The 16,575-nt window shown below is 44.9% G+C and overlaps 1 protein-coding gene across 1 annotated transcript in view; it reads left to right on the top strand.

The window, feature by feature from the left end:
* bnc2 (basonuclin 2) overlaps window positions 1-16,575 on the top strand; it is a 282,288-nt gene that overhangs the window by 110,630 nt on the left and 155,083 nt on the right. The window contains 1 exon segment of the mRNA XM_052511404.1: window positions 3,013-3,081. Within this exon segment, the coding sequence (XP_052367364.1) occupies window positions 3,013-3,081 (69 nt within the window).

Here is a 16,575-nt window from a genome sequence, read left to right as displayed (position 1 = left end):
TAAAGACTGTGGAAGAGTCGCCCTCTGGGTCGGGCTAATTGACTACATGTGGTCCGCTCAGGAAGCCTCGAACACGGGCTAGAGACAGGCAACCGTGAGTGAATAACCAGAGCCTGGAAGAGCGATAACGGATACCTATAACTGAGGGAAGTTCACATTTCCTCCGACAACTAGCGTCCGTTATCGTTCCTGTTCACAGTCGTGTGTTTTATGACTTTGGCTTTTTTTGAGAAGTATAAAATATCTCGGCGTTCTGGTTTTTAAAGGGAGTGTGGCTGTGGGGGCGTTAGATGGTTTCATTGGTGATGTACACTGCGTTGAGGTAAAGGAGTAGAAAGAGAGAGGGGGAGTTGTAAAGGAGGGTAGTTAGTTGGTCATTAATCCTAGTGGAACCTGTGTGTGTCTCCGTACCATGCACACGCTGTTACGCATGCGAAGGCCGCGGCAGGCCGACCTTGAGCAATCGCGAGTCTCTGCCGTGTCGAGTTTGAAAATAAACGGATTAGTGGTTATTTTATGAATCACAGTCTTTTCTACTACTTTTATCACCGATGTTGTGCATATGAATATTGCTTTTTTAATTGAGCAATTACTTAAAGCAATTCAAAAGAAATACGCGTTGTTTTGAGTGATTTAAACCCTGTTGCCAATATTTCCATGACTGTGTTCTCTCACCGAAATGTGTGAAATTGTTTGCTCTTATTCAGTGAAATGATTCACACATGATTCCCTTTCTTTGACCTTTCTCTAAATGTATGAGGTATGTGTGGAGAATTGTCAGTGGCCTCTCTTTTTTCATGCACATCTGCACATCATATTGGACACGCATGATGCATCCTCTCACTTTCAACACATGTTTTGAGCTGTGTGTATTATTAATATAAACTACTGCAAAGCTATTGACATGTCGATTGGAATAACGGAACCATATCGCGCGAGGATGCTCCTGGCTCCGTCTCATTCGTCCTCGCGCGGCATCTGCGTGCAGGTGGATGGGCCCCGCGCTGATACACGGAGGAGCATCCAGCATCTGCTGGGACTCACGTTTCGTAATCCCCTTTTACAAATGCGCGCCGTTGTTTCAATATAATCAGCTGTGGGACTCGTTGTTATTTATCCTCCCTCGCACCACTTAGAAGGCATCTTTCCATGTTTAGTAGGCATGACAAAAATCCTCCAAAGAAGCCTCACCTTGACAGACTGCCTTATTGGAATCTAACCGATAATGACTTTGTGTTTGCCGAGCCGCGCGCGCCTTGGGGTATTGGGAGAAATGAGTGTTATGGGGGCTCGTGTTTCAAATCCTCCCTTTAAAGATCAGCTAAGTGACATGAGTCATGGGTGCGTTTTTATCGGTGTTAGTGCAAATGATTTCAAAGCAATCGATTGAGACGCAAAGCAGGAGCAGTATGTGTTGTTGATGTGAGAGAGGGCATGTTGTTTACGGGTGTTGGTTGTGATTTTGCAGCGAATAATCCAGTCTCAGACCATTTGATATCCTCTGAATTTATACATTCACTGCAAAGTAGCCTACCTATACAAGTCATTAGGGAACATGCAATGATTACGTGTTCGTGTATGATTACGTTTTATTTTTTCAATTGTTATTTTCAGTTATATAAATAGCATGCATATGTTCAAACACAATTTACAGCAGGTGAGCAATTATATTGCCAAGGAATGTCACCTAAAAAGAAACCAAAACAATTATCTAAATTACCAGAGAATGAATTGTAAAAACAATAATTTAACCTGGTTGGATATTTGTTTTTTTTTGTTGATATATTTAATTTATAAAATTTGCAACCTCAACGTCACACTATGTCAACACCTGCTTCTCATATTACAAGTGTATTTTTACGACGAGTAATGTGCTAATTCGATCCAATCAAATCAAAATATGAAGTGCATTTCAATTAAATGCGTACATTGCCTTTTGCATGAGTACTAATAGAGAGACAAGCAAACAGAGAGAGACATGGTTTTAATTTTGTTTAGATATCATGTATTTTTCAATCAGGCTACCTTTTAAACGTAAGTATAAGAAACGAAATCGAAAATGCAGAAACCATGAATGGCAAAACATTGATTGGGAAAGGCCTGGCATGTTTCGCATCGTTTCTCCAGACTTCTAGTAAGAATCATTTCATTTTTGGATTCTCAGTTTTTTTCCTTGACTGCCATCTTTTCATGGTCGAATACATTCCATGCAAATCCAACCGTTATAATGCTTGTAATTGAAGTAAATTATTAAGAATTAATAGAACGAAGATTACGCCTATACCCTATATAAAATGGAATATAGGCCTACCTCTCTATTCGCCTGGCTTTTGGTTTTTATATTTTTGTCTGTTGGTGATAAGAGGATTTATAAACATAACCTTATATTAAATTATCTACAAAAGCAGATACACGAGTTAAATCAATAAAATAGACTTAACAAATTGTCAAATAATTGCATCTGCTTTCTTTATATTTAAGAATGTGCGGATCATTTTATGTATAATCTGCAGGGAAATGATTATCATATTTCGTTATGTAAACTCCCCATAAATTATGTTAAACTATCTTCTTAAGCCTTCCACAGCATTACGGTGTAATAATATTTTGACGTCGTAATTGAGTACTTTGTTTTGGGTACATGCATGGATATTAATATCGACCTTTGCAAGTTAAACAGTCCGCAGTTAAGTGATATCACTGCGCCTCTAATTGGTCCATCACTAGTAGGCTAACTCCCCCTCAATAAACCAACATTAAGCCATGTCATTTTATTTTCCCTTGCGCTCCAAAAGCTGAGGGGAACAACTCAAGGATTACTTAGGGCTCGTAAAATGTTGCCGCGGCGCACCTCTTCTGTGAGGGTCTAATGCCAGTCAGGCGAAGGAAGATATCGAGGAAATCTTGAAGAAATAGGGCCGGTAGCATTTACAGCGCCAGGGTATGTTTTCAATCTACATCTCTGCTCTTAATTAGCTCGCCCTTCTAAATGTTTCCCTTCTCTTCTGCAAGGCGGGTGCTGTAACGCGGCTTCCTCTGAAGTGCGACAGGTCGAGTATGGGCCGAGACCTTACAGACGAGGTACAGTCGCTTCTATAGCTTGACATGTTTCTCTTATCTTCTCGGTATTGTTACAGCATCTGAGATGCTGGCATGCAGCGGTATTTGATCCCAATACAAGCAATAGGTGGATTAACACGTAAGAAATTTTAGTGGAAAATATAAACTATAGTAATTATGTAGGTTATTATTATACCTAATATATGTTAATAATGGGCCAAGCATGAACACAATGGTATAATTATAATAATAATAATACTGTATTATTGTATTTTTTTGTTTTGTTATTAAACTAGTTCAGCAATTTTCTAAATATGCCATTATAAGTTATTACTGTTATTATTGTTGAGTGTTATTTAATGTTTGAAATGCCAGGTGCATGGCCTATAGCAGAGGATTCTATCAGAACTCATGGCCTATAGCAGAGGATTCTATCAGAACTCATGGCCTATAAGCAGAGGATTCTAGCAGAACTCATGGCCTATAGCAGAGGATTCTATCAGAACTCATGGCCTATAGCAGAGGATTCTATCAGAACTCATGGCCTATAGCAGAGGATTCTATCAGAACTCATGGCCTATAGCAGAGGATTCTAGCAGAACTCATGGCCTATAGCAGAGGATTCTAGCAGAACTCATGGCCTATAGCAGAGGATTCTATCAGAACTCATGGCCTATAGCAGAGGATTCTAGCAGAACTCATGGCCTATAGCAGAGGATTCTATCAGAACTCATGGCCTATAGCAGAGGATTCTATCAGAACTCATGGCCTATAGCAGAGGATTCTATCAGAACTCATGGCCTATAGCAGAGGATTCTATCAGAACTCATGGCCTATAGCAGAGGATTCTATCAGAACTCATGGCCTATAGCAGAGGATTCTAGCAGAACTCATGGCCTATAGCAGAGGATTCTATCAGAACTCATGTCCTATAGCAGAGGATTCTATCAGAACTCATGGCCTATAGCAGAGGATTCTATCAGAACTCATGGCCTATAGCAGAGGATTCTATCAGAACTCATGGCCTATAGCAGAGGATTCTATCAGAACTCATGGCCTATAGCAGAGGATTCTATCAGAACTCATGGCCTATAGCAGAGGATTCTATCAGAACTCATGGCCTATAGCAGAGGATTCTATCAGAACTCATGGCCTATAGCAGAGGATTCTATCAGAACTCATGGCCTATAGCAGAGGATTCTAGCAGAACTCATGTCCTATAGCAGAGGATTCTATCAGAACTCATGGCCTATAGCAGAGGATTCTATCAGAACTCATGGCCTATAGCAGAGGATTCTAGCAGAACTCATGGCCTATAGCAGAGGATTCTATCAGAACTCATGGCCTATAGCAGAGGATTCTATCAGAACTCATGGCCTATAGCAGAGGATTCTATCAGAACTCATGGCCTATAGCAGAGGATTCTATCAGAACTCATGGCCTATAGCAGAGGATTCTATCAGAACTCATGGCCTATAGCAGAGGATTCTATCAGAACTCATGGCCTATAGCAGAGGATTCTATCAGAACTCATGGCCTATAGCAGATGATTCTATCAGAACTCATGGCCTATAGCAGAGGATTCTATCAGAACTCATGGCCTATAGCAGAGGATTCTATCAGAACTCATGGCCTATAGCAGAGGATTCTATCAGAACTCATGGCCTATAGCAGAGGATTCTATCAGAACTCATGGCCTATAGCAGAGGATTCTATCAGAACTCATGGCCTATAGCAGAGGATTCTATCAGAACTCATGGCCTATAGCAGAGGATTCTATCAGAACTCATGGCCTATAGCAGAGGATTCTAGCAGAACTCATGTCCTATAGCAGAGGATTCTATCAGAACTCATGGCCTATAGCAGAGGATTCTAGCAGAACTCATGTCCTATAGCAGAGGATTCTATCAGAACTCATGGCCTATAGCAGAGGATTCTACCAGAACTCATGTCCTATAGCAGAGGATTCTAGCAGAACTCATGTCCTATAGCAGAGGATTCTAGCAGAACTCATGGCCTATAGCCGAGGATTCTATCAGAACTCATGTGCTGTAGCAGAGGATTCTAGCAGAACTCTGTAATAGTTCTATTGTATTTATTTCCCTAACCACCTTGTGAATTCCCTAACCACTCAGTTCTAAGATTTTAAACATCTTTAAATTCATGCGTTATCATTTTCTCTGAAATATGACTACTATAGGCCTATATCAATAGATTGTTCATGTTGGTAACATTTTAACATTGTAATGGATTTCCTCTGCATGTCCTGCACTCAAGCAGAATGAACTACACATATTTAAATTAAGAAAATATACACGATGCAAAAGCAGATCAGACATTGCAATAATGTCACATATATTTCAAACACGATTTGCAAGAAGGGTATATGTTCAGAAGATGTGGACTGTGTACAGAGAGGACTGTGTATAGAGTACGGGGGTTGACACTGCAGTCAGGAGATACAGCAGGGCAGGCATCATCAGCATGGAGCTGTCTGTCTGTCTGTCTGGTTCATGTCAATACATTGACGGCTTAGATGGACTGCTTTACAGCGAGGTCATTACCGAACTATCGATTACATCTGCTGTATTCTCTTCAACCAATACCACTCCATTTCTGTACCACACAATCTCTCCTTATTGCTGTCATTTTGGTTATACACATATCTGCCTGTATAATCTGTATATCTGTCATTTTCAAGGGGTCCTATATTTTCTAATGTAAGTTAAATATTTATATAACTTCTGTACATGTGCAACCGTTTTGTTATTTCATGTAGTTTTTACCCCATCAACTGAAATCTGCATTTGTGGAGTGTAGCAGGCTATTACACCTGCCCTGCTATAGGCTATTACACCTGCCCTGCTATAGGCTATTACACCTGCCCTGCTATAGGCTATTACACCTGCCCTGCTATAGGCTATTACACCTGCCCTGCTATAGGCTATTACACCTGCCCTGCTATAGGCTATTACACCTGCCCTGCTATAGGCTATTACACCTGCCCTGCTATAGGCTATTACACCTGCCCTGCTATAGGCTATTACACCTGCCCTGCTATAGGCTATTACACCTGCCCTGCTATAGGCTATTACACCTGCCCTGCTATAGGCTATTACACCTGCCCTGCTATAGGCTATTACACCTGCCCTGCTATAGGCTATTACACCTGCCCTGCTATAGGCTATTACACCTGCCCTGCTATAGGCTATTACACCTGCCCTGCTATAGGCTATTACACCTGCCCTGCTATAGGCTATTACACCTGCCCTGCTATAGGCTATTACACCTGCCCTGCTATAGGCTATTACACCTGCCCTGCTATAGGCTATTACACCTGCCCTGCTATAGGCTATTACACCTGCCCTGCTATAGGCTATTACACCTGCCCTGCTATAGGCTGTATGTATCTGAATGTAAACCCTGCTATAGGCTGTATGTATCTGAATGTAAACCCTGCTATAGGCTGTATGTATCTGAATGTAAACCCTGCTATAGGCTGTATGTATCTGAATGTAAACCCTGCTATAGGCTGTATGTATCTGAATGTAAACCCTGCTATAGGCTGTATGTATCTGAATGTAAACCCTGCTATAGGCTGTATGTATCTGAATGTAAACCCTGCTATAGGCTGTATGTATCTGAATGTAAACCCTGCTATAGTAATATCTCTCCCTATAGGCATGGCAGACATCATATTAGATGAATAGCAGCACATCTCCTAGTTAGTTTTGTCTGAGTCAATAATGGACTTAATGTCATCCTCTTCAGTGTAGATTAGAGGGGCCTTAATTCACCTATTAACATAGTATTTCTGAGGGAGGGGTGTTTTTCCCCCCGTCCAGTTCATATATTGCCTGTGTGCTGTGTTTAACGGGCTGTTTTCCTTCCTCTGCCGAGGCCTGTTGCATGTGTGTGTTTCTGCCTGCGTGTCTGATACTATCATATTTTCAGTGTCTTTTATTCCTGAGGGTTGTGTGACTACACCATACTCTGCATCTCTGATGGGCTGCATGACCACAGATACCATCATGTGTATGAGGTGTTTTCCCTTCTTATCTTTTGCATATGTTCAAGTACCTGTAGAACCAGTGAGTATGTCAAGGAAAGAGTGGCGTTTTCTCTCTGTACAGGGCTGGCTCTGTCTCTGGCTCCATGAGTGTGCGGGTGCGAGCTAATGTGTGTGCGGGACTTGGCTGGAGGAGACGAGAGGAGAAAGAGGATATGTGGAGGAAGCGCCATGCCACTTCTCTTCTCTCTCTCTCGCCATGCCACTTCTCTCTTTCATCTCTCTCTCTCTCTCTCTCTCTCTCTCTCTCTCTCTCTCTCTCTCTCTCTCTCTCTCTCTCTCTCTCTCTCTCTCTCTCTCTCTCTCTCTCTCTCTCTCTCTCTCTCTCTCTCTCTCTCTCTCTCTCTCTCTCTCTCTCTCTCTCTCTCTCTCTCTCTCTCTCTCTCTCTCTCTCAGCACTAATACCAGCCCCTAAGCCCTGGGGTCCACCCTCCCTCCCCCTTAGTACACTAGATCAGTAAGGTAGTCCTATCACCGGGGAAGTGGCCATAGAGGAAGGGGACACTGCGTCATTGGCCCAAAGGAGGGGGACCACTTTGGGTGTAACACAGGAAGTCCCAGTTATAGGGTCACTGTTTTCAAAGGGACAGAGGAAATGGCCCAGTCCAAGGCAATGCCTACCCAGTCACAATGAGTGAGTGAGTGTATCCTAGCTGAGCGGTGGAAGTGGTACTGAGTGGCTGGGTGTTACAGTGTGGTCTGTCCTTATCAGGTTTGGATGGACTGTAACTCTGTAGTGTTTTCATTGGCGCCGTCCTCTCTGGCCTGGAGACTGGAGTGATCCTCACGTGTGTGTGTGTCTGGGCTGGAGACCGGAGAGAGGGATCTTACCTACAGCTAATGAAGCCTGGAGGCTACTTTCTTTTTGACCTCTTCCTCGTTTCTCCTCTGTTCCCGAGCCCTGGTCCTTCCGTAACCCCGTTTCTTCTTACTTTGCCCTCCAGCCGGGCCCCAAGCCAGGGGGTCCCTGCTGGCCTTCTCTTTCTGGCTGTCACCCCCTAGAGGGGTTCAACCACTGTTAATTACACTGTGGGATCTGGGTAATTAGGGTCTGGGATGGGGGGTGGGGTCTAAGGTAGCGGTCTCTCTCTCTCTCTCTCTCTCTCTCTCGCTTTCCTTTTCTTTTTTCTCTCTCCATTGGTGTTGTTAGATTGGCTTGTTGGGAGTGTCAGTGAGAGTGTGCATAGAAAAGTGGAGAAGGTGTAGGGGTGTGTTTAACTACGTCAGTAGTTGGTCCTGTTATTTCTGGACGAGAGCAGAGACGTGGTAGACTCTGAGGTGAGAGGAGGAGAGGAGAGCAAAGGCGTGTGTGTGTGTGTGTGTGTGTGTGTGTGTGTGTGTGTGTGTGGGTGTGTGTGTGTGTGTGTGTGTGTGTGTGTGTGTGTGTGTGTGTGTGTGTGTGTGTGTGTGTGTGTGTGTGTGTGTGTGTGTGTGTGTGTGTGTGTGTGTGTGTAAAAGGTGGATGTGGACCACTTGTACGTTTACCGTGTGTGTGTCTGCGTGCCCAAGTTTGTGGTTTAGATGGCATGTAGAGTTTAGGAGAGGGAAGACGCACAAGGTGCCATTCATTCTACGGCCACCACGTATTTATGGAAGCGTCAGGCATGAAGATATGACGTCCAAACCTATTTTTGCATTGAACTTTTTCAACTCGCACGTTAAAAATAATTCACGCGGTGGACATTTAATTTAGGGCCCCCTTTTTCCTTTTAATCAGAATATGAATTAATTTGGTTATTTAATTTGCTGCGGTTATGCCATTTAATAAACATTTGTCAGTGTAGTTTATAGTAGTTTCTGTTTCAACTGAATATTTTAATATTCATGATTTAAATTCCCTCAATCTCCCTATTTTTGCGAGGCAGACATGGAATATTAAAATGCTCTGGAGATCCTTCAATGTTCTCGTTGTTTTGTCGACTAACACACACAGTGTGTTTCAATCTCTGAGATATTCTGTTTTGTCACATCGTCAATTTCTAGTGAATTATTTTCCTACTATCGGGAGACATTCTTCATCTTGTTTGATGAAAATGCATGAATCAAACTCAGATATTTTTATTGTATTACCAGTTTATAACCGTAGAGATCAATCATTTGTACGATAGTTTGTACTTCCAATGATCTGATGAAAATAGCCTAACTAACTAAGTCTTCCCTGAGTCCGAGGGGTTATAGAATGGACACTGAAAACATCACCCAGAGTTTTCCAGCCAAGTCACAGCATATGATCTCATTTGGATTTGATCCTCAGCCTTGCATAAGACACAGAGCTGTGACACGAAGCCTCACACTGAAACAATGTGGGCGTCATCTGTCTGCGGCTCTGTAGCACTGTAACACCGGTGTTGTGTACATACGTCCACCCTGTCGTCTCCTGTCTCCTGCTGCAGCTACTGATCAATATGGGACGTGAGGATCACTCACGGGGTCAGGATCACTCACGGGGTCAGGGTGATCTGTCTCCTGCATGATAACTCTGGTGTTTGGATGAAAGGATAGATGGATGGATCGACGATGGAGTGGGTTGGAGAGAGACAGAGTGTCTTCTAATAGTGTTTTCTTTGTGAACGTACTGTGTTGGGGTCGTTGCTACGACAGCAGTGTATGCGTACGGAGTCTGTGTGTGAGTGTGTGTGTGTGTGTTCAGGAACGACAGCAATGCAGGGCCATCTGCTTGTGTCTTATCAGGGAGATGAGTCCTCCACCAGCCTTTTCCCATGGAGCCCCTCCTACTTCTTACAGGCCCTGAGAGAGTGAGAGAGAGAGAGTGTGTGTGTGTGTGTGTGTGTGTGTGCGTGTGCGTGTGCGTGTGCGTGTGCGTGTGCGCGTGTGTGTATGTGTATGTGTATGTGTATGTGTATGTGTATGTGTATGTGTATGTGTATGTGTGTGTGTGTGTGTGTGTGTGTGTGTGTGTGTGCGTGTGCATATGTGTGTGTGTGTGTGCCGCACCCAGACCTCTCACACACTCCTCACACCCCACTGTGTTGCACACTCTGAAACAGAACTGTCCGTCTACCCCACCTGTTAAAACCATTATAAATACCAAATACAGGATATTCAGAAACTGTCTAGCAGCTTGTTTGTTTCACCTTATGTTGTACACAATCTCTAGTGTCCAGTTCAACATTAAATTGTGTCTTTCCTGGTTTTGGGGAAAAAACGTTGACATGTTTTGCTTATTACTATTATCTCCGGAGAGAAAGATAGATCTGGATCCTATTCTGTTATATTCCTGAAGGTGCTAGTGGATTTATGACTTGTTTATAGGCCATTGTGTGTTTGTCTGTCAAATGGTTTATTTAGTCTTGGTGTGTTGTAAACAACGATAATGTTAGCTGCCAGTGTGTTGCTAGCTAATCCCTGTGTATTGATGTGTGTGTGGCCTATGGCCCTGTCAGTGCTGGGCTTACAGCAACAACTACCACACAGCAGGAAACCATATGGTAACAAGGTTATTCAACTGTTTTTACAGTCTTATAGCAGTGTAATAATATGATTAAGACATGCTTTTATACACAACACTGAGGCGATGGGCATCGTCTAATCATTTGGAACGTTTTATCTTGACATTGCATGTTCCTTTTGAAAAAATACAATTCTTGTCTTCTATATCCACCATGTAATGATGATGGTGAATATTGTAGATGTGTGTAGTAGAGGTTGTACTGTAGCTACAGAGGCCATATTTAGTCCCTATGATCTGTAAAGAACGGCAGGGAGTTTGATTCAGTCTAGAGCTCTGAACCATAGAAATACTCTATATTACAAATAGAAATATATTAACTAGATAAAGGACAGTTGGATTTTATGCAGAGCTACAGTTTGATACAGTATGTTTGGGTAAAACAGAGTTGGGCTGATGCGATTCAGATTGTATAAAAATGTTCTATTTTTCAAGCATGGCCCATAATCACCCCAATCTTGGATGGCGCTGCCTGTTCAAATACATGAAAAGGTGTGGGTATTTCTCTCTCTTCTCCTTTTCAGAGTGAGGGTCTTTATTTTTCTTTGGCCTGCCTTAGTTTCCTGCGGCGGGGGGAAGTCGTCGGTTGGTGCGGAGCGAAGGGGAACGAGGGGAAGTGGCTGTTTGAATAGAGTGTTGCTCAGGATGTCACCACCCCACAGCCTGCCTAATGAGGGGACATTAGCACCGTGGCCTGGCCCCGACACACACACACGCACGAACGCACACACACAGGCACACAGGCACGTGCGTACACACACACACAGGCACACAGGCACGTGCGTACACACACACAGGCACACAGGCACACACACACACACACACACACACACACACACACACACACACACACACACACACACACACACACACACACACACACACACACACACACACACACACACACACACACACACACACACACACACACATATTCTGCTCAGGGGCTGACAAGGCCGGAATGAAGCAGCTGTCGCCAGGCCTGCGGGACTGAGGGGGTCCAAGGGGCAGAGGGAGCAGAAGATGTTTAAGACCTGGGGGGCAACCAATGTAGCCACTGTGACCTGGGTAGTGCCACTGTGACCTGGGTAGTGCCACTGTGACCTGGGTAGTGCCACTGTGACCTGGGTAGTGCCACTGTGACCTGGGTAGTGCCACTGTGACCTGGGTAGTGCCACTGACACACAGCGCCACCATAGGTCAGCACACAATTAGCAGGAACACACACTCAAACACTTGCGGAGTGCAACATGGACACACAAAAAGTACACACACTCAGACATGCATAATATTATTTTCCTTCCCCAAAGGTTTATTCAGAGATATTTGGCACTTCCATCAGTAGACATGACTTGGTTTTGTCCCTGAGCGAGGAGGAATGTGACACACCGTTGACCCACACTAAGAGACATGAACTTGTGCATACATACTTTCACAGGGGGCCCATCCTGTTATTCCTCCTGACTTGTTTTTTTTTTGTTTGCGTTGGAACTGTGCCAGTGCCACAGGCAGGTTGATGGCCTACTATTTTTACCAGCAGCCAGGTCTAAGGACCCCTCCTCTATACCAACAGCCAATTTGTCCTTTCAACGCAGACGACAAAGGAAAAAACACTCACGCTTACCTCTCAAGGAACACAACCCTTTCATTTTTCAGTTAGCGCAACGGCTAATTCGGTCCCTGTTATTTCACATAATGCAGAGGAAGAATTGCTACTATTATTATTGCCGGTGGACCGTTATTATCTCTGGCTATTTAAGGAGGTAGATAATGATGGTAATTTGACTTGTTCTGCGGCGCTCGGAGGTCGACTGACTTCCCCCCCCCCTGATAATGCGACACTCACTGTGTGTGTGTGTGTGTGTGTGTGTGTGTGTGTGTGTGTGTGTGTGTGTGTGTGTGTGTGTGTGTGTGTGTGTGTGTGTGTGTGTGTGTGTGTGTGTGAGCTCCTGTTAATGTGTCATAGCACTTGGGATGTGCTAGAACATTGTTGCTCTAATCAAAACCAAGCCTCTACGGCTCCCTGTTTGGACCAAACATGTCATTACCAAAGTATTGTACAGGGAGAAAAACGACAGGGCAATTTGTTCTTTTGAATAATGATTGTGCTCTGTGTCTACTTTGACAAGACATACTGTAGCATAGGTGATGTGGGGCCGACGACAGCTGAGGTCTGGAAGACCAGACAACTTCCTCTCCTTCTTTCTTTCCCGTCTTTCTTCATAAGCCTTCCCCCTCTCTTCTTCCTCGTTTGTTCCCCTCCTCCATCTTTCTGTGTGTCTATCCATCTCCCCCCCCTCTGCTGCTGGAATCTGCTGTGTGACGGTTGGAGACGTGGGGAGGATTGTGGGGAGGATTGTAGGGAGGGTCTGGAGAGAGGAGAGGAGTGGTACTGGTGAGGTTGGGCTCATGGCCAACAGCATTTTAGACTAAAGCCATCGCTCTCTTTCACACACACGAATGAACACACACGAATGAACACACACACACACACACACACACACACACACACACACACACACACACACACACACACACACACACACACACACACACACACACACACACACACACACACACACACACACACACACACACACACACACACACAGCACGTACACACACACAGAATGCCTTAATTTGTGTTAATACTTAAAGAAAAGCATCACCTCGCCCATCGGCAGTCATAGTTCTCACACAACGGTGTCAACATTTTTATCCAGAAAGAAATCAGGAAGTCCCACCTTGAAAGTTGGTTAAACAGGCTAACTAGCGTCTTCCATTAGGGACGTGTTGGGGCAACATGTGCTTGTTTACCCTCTCTTCCTGTTTCTAAAGATGTTTGTGCTGTTAGATTAATAGCATTTAATGGCCACTGTTAAACACAGCTGTTTCACCATCTTAGAACGTGTGTTTTTAAGGTGAGCTGCAACACTGGGTGGTGTGTGTGCGTGTGCGTGTGCGTGTGCGCTCGTTGCAGATAGTATGTGGGCTGGTGTGGGAGAGGCTGTTCGTGCTGTCACTGAGTGGAACCATACCTACACACACACACACACACAGACACACACACACACACACACACACACACACACACACACACACACACACACACACACACACACACACACACACACACACACACACACACACACACACACACACACACAGGGAGGGTATGTTTGACATTTTCTTAGCTAAGAAGATAGTTGCATGAGAGACCTGCACCGACACTGAACTCCACTGCTGCTCCTTCATGGAACCTGTTCCTACAGCATCATCAGTTATGGAGCACCATCACACTCTGCCTTTCTCAATCCATAATGCCAATCAAGTCACAAATTATCTTGTTTGCTCCGTGTGATGGACTTCAAATGAACTAGCTGGCGTATCCCAGGCAACTAGGCAGAGGTGAGAGGTCGCGGCCCTGAGTGTGTGACCTCTTGGCCCCTCGTAACACCCCCCACCCCGGCTGTTTCACACCACTCAGCTAAAGAGGCTGTTTCCCATCTTACACAAAGGGACAAAGTGAAAAGTCTGGTAACAAGCGAAAACGGAGCTATGTTTGTGCTGGAGTGATGTTGTGTGTGTATGTGTGTGTGCGTGCGTGCGTGCGTGCGTGCGTGCGTGCGTGCGTGCGCCCGCATCAGGCACTCTGGAGCCGTGTGTGTGTGTTTCCTGTGTGTGCGTCCTTAGTTTGTAATGGATACTCACACTCACATTTTCTCTGTTGATGTTTTCATTTAAATGGCGTGGCCCACCTTTCCTATTGTCGGGAAACACACAGTGGTAAGTGCTTTGTTGGAACCCTGTCCGTATACATGACGCGTGGAACTCCAAAAACATTGAATATTTCATGACACATAATCCATTAGACATGTTTCCCCTCTGAACATTATAAATATAAAGCTTTTTGTTTATCATGAAGATGCCTTCACACTGCAGCTTGTTGATCTTGCTTTGTACAGGGGAGGAGCTTTGACACCAATAGATTTATCAATAAGATTTATGGCCATTTTCCCATCTATCCGCTAACCTCGTAAATTTACAGCTTTAACCTCGTGTCGCCCCGGGTCATAGGTTACATCCGGCGAGTCTTTGCGCCTCATCGATCTTCCGCCCCATCTTCATCGCCCCCAAATATGACACGATCAGAAAATAATCCTATAATGTGGTAGCGATTTGAGAGATTTCGAGTCGTTGGTGGCACGGATGATTACAGCACGTTGAAAATGACACTACACTTCCCGTATGATTCAGAGAGAGGGGGGATATAACCCTATCAGATGCTCAGATCAATTGATAATAGGTATGAAATCACAGAGGTGATTAGAAATGGTCGGCCATGTTGTTAAATGCTGTCAGATCTGTTAAGAGGAGGCTAACACCTCTCAGCTTGCAAGGGAGTAATAGCATCAGCCGTAACTCCATCCGCCGGCAAGTGTGTGTGTGTGTGTGTGTGTGTGTGTGTGTGTGTGTGTGTGTGTGTGTGTGTGTGTGTGTGTGTGTGTGTGTGTGTGTGTGTGTGTGTGTGTGTGTGTGCGTGCGTGCGTCGTGTAAAGCAGTGTGAGCACGCATCAGGAAAGAGCCCGAGGTAGCTCCTGGCATTTTATTGCAGCCACCAGACGCCTGTCACTGGTGGAAGAAAAAGAACGGGGGATGAGGAGGAGGACGACGAGAGGAGGAGGAGGAGGGCGGGGGCCACCACTGCTTCAAATCATGTCACGTAGCGCTAATTCATACGCCCTCATTAGAGCAAGGGAAGGGACCAGAGGGCCGGGTGTATGCACACACACACACACACACACACACACACACACACACACACACACACACACACACACACACACACACACACACACACACACACACACACACACACACACACACACACACACACACTCCTCCCACACAGACACACAGGCATGCCCACAGCAGACGACACTCCCGCTCCAGCGCGGCAGCGGTACAGCAGGGCCAGTTTGGGGAATAGAAAATTGCTTTCTCAGGAAGGCCCCGGCCAATTAAAGGCCTGCCCGTATTGAATGTCAAGTGTTAATTTAGGCTCCACTCCTCCTCTCCATCCTCCCTCCCCCCAACCCCCTCCAGTTTCCCATCACTGAGGGCACTGAGTGGGAGGAGGGGAGGGGAAGGGTTTCTGAGATGAGCAAATACATGTCAAGTCAAAGTTGATTGCCTGAAGGCCCCGGCGTATTATGTGTCACAGACAAGTGGCAAATGTGCCCCCCTCCCGTTCCCCTCTCACCCCTGGGGACCAGGAGAGAGGGATGGAGCGGGGGACGGAGGGAGGAAGGGATTAACTGTACTGCAGTGATAAGAATGGGAGGTTTACATTGGGGAGGAGAGGGGAGGAAGTAGAGGACAGAGAGAGAAGAGAGGACACAGAGAGAAGAGGGACAGGAGAGAGGACAGAAGAGAGGACAGGAGAGAGGACAGAAGAGAGGACAGAAGAGAGGACATGAGAGAGGACAGGAGAGAGGACAGAAGAGAGGACAGAAGAGAGGAGAGAGAGGACAGGAGAGAGGACAGAAGAGAGGACAGAAGAGAGGAGAGAGAGGACAGGAGAGAGGACAGAAGAGAGGACAGAAGAGAGGACAGAAGAGAGGACAGGAGAGAGGACAGGAGAGAGGACAGAAGAGAGGACAGAAGAGAGGAGAGAGAGGACAGAAGCTTGTTGGTGTTGCTATATGGGACAGTTGGTTGGCACATTCTCATAGGACAGGTTGAATTTAGTCCTCTTCCTCTGCGTGTTCTGAAGGAGCTTGTATTGAGAACAATTCATTCAGTCAGAAACTAAAACAATTATTGACACTTGAAAATATTGCAAATATTAAGTTTGTCATTGATAAAGAAAATATCCCAGTAAGCTAAAGATTTATTGTTGACAATTCTGTCTTGAAATAGTTTTATTAATCATCCTTTTCAACATGTACAGTACCAGTCAAAGTTTGGACACCCC

Source organism: Oncorhynchus keta, unplaced genomic scaffold (assembly GCF_023373465.1).
Source record: "Oncorhynchus keta strain PuntledgeMale-10-30-2019 unplaced genomic scaffold, Oket_V2 Un_contig_6766_pilon_pilon, whole genome shotgun sequence".
Classification (NCBI taxonomy): domain Eukaryota; kingdom Metazoa; phylum Chordata; class Actinopteri; order Salmoniformes; family Salmonidae; genus Oncorhynchus; species Oncorhynchus keta.
Note: the sequence above shows the minus strand (reverse complement) of the source record. Positions and strands in the feature narration are given on the sequence as shown.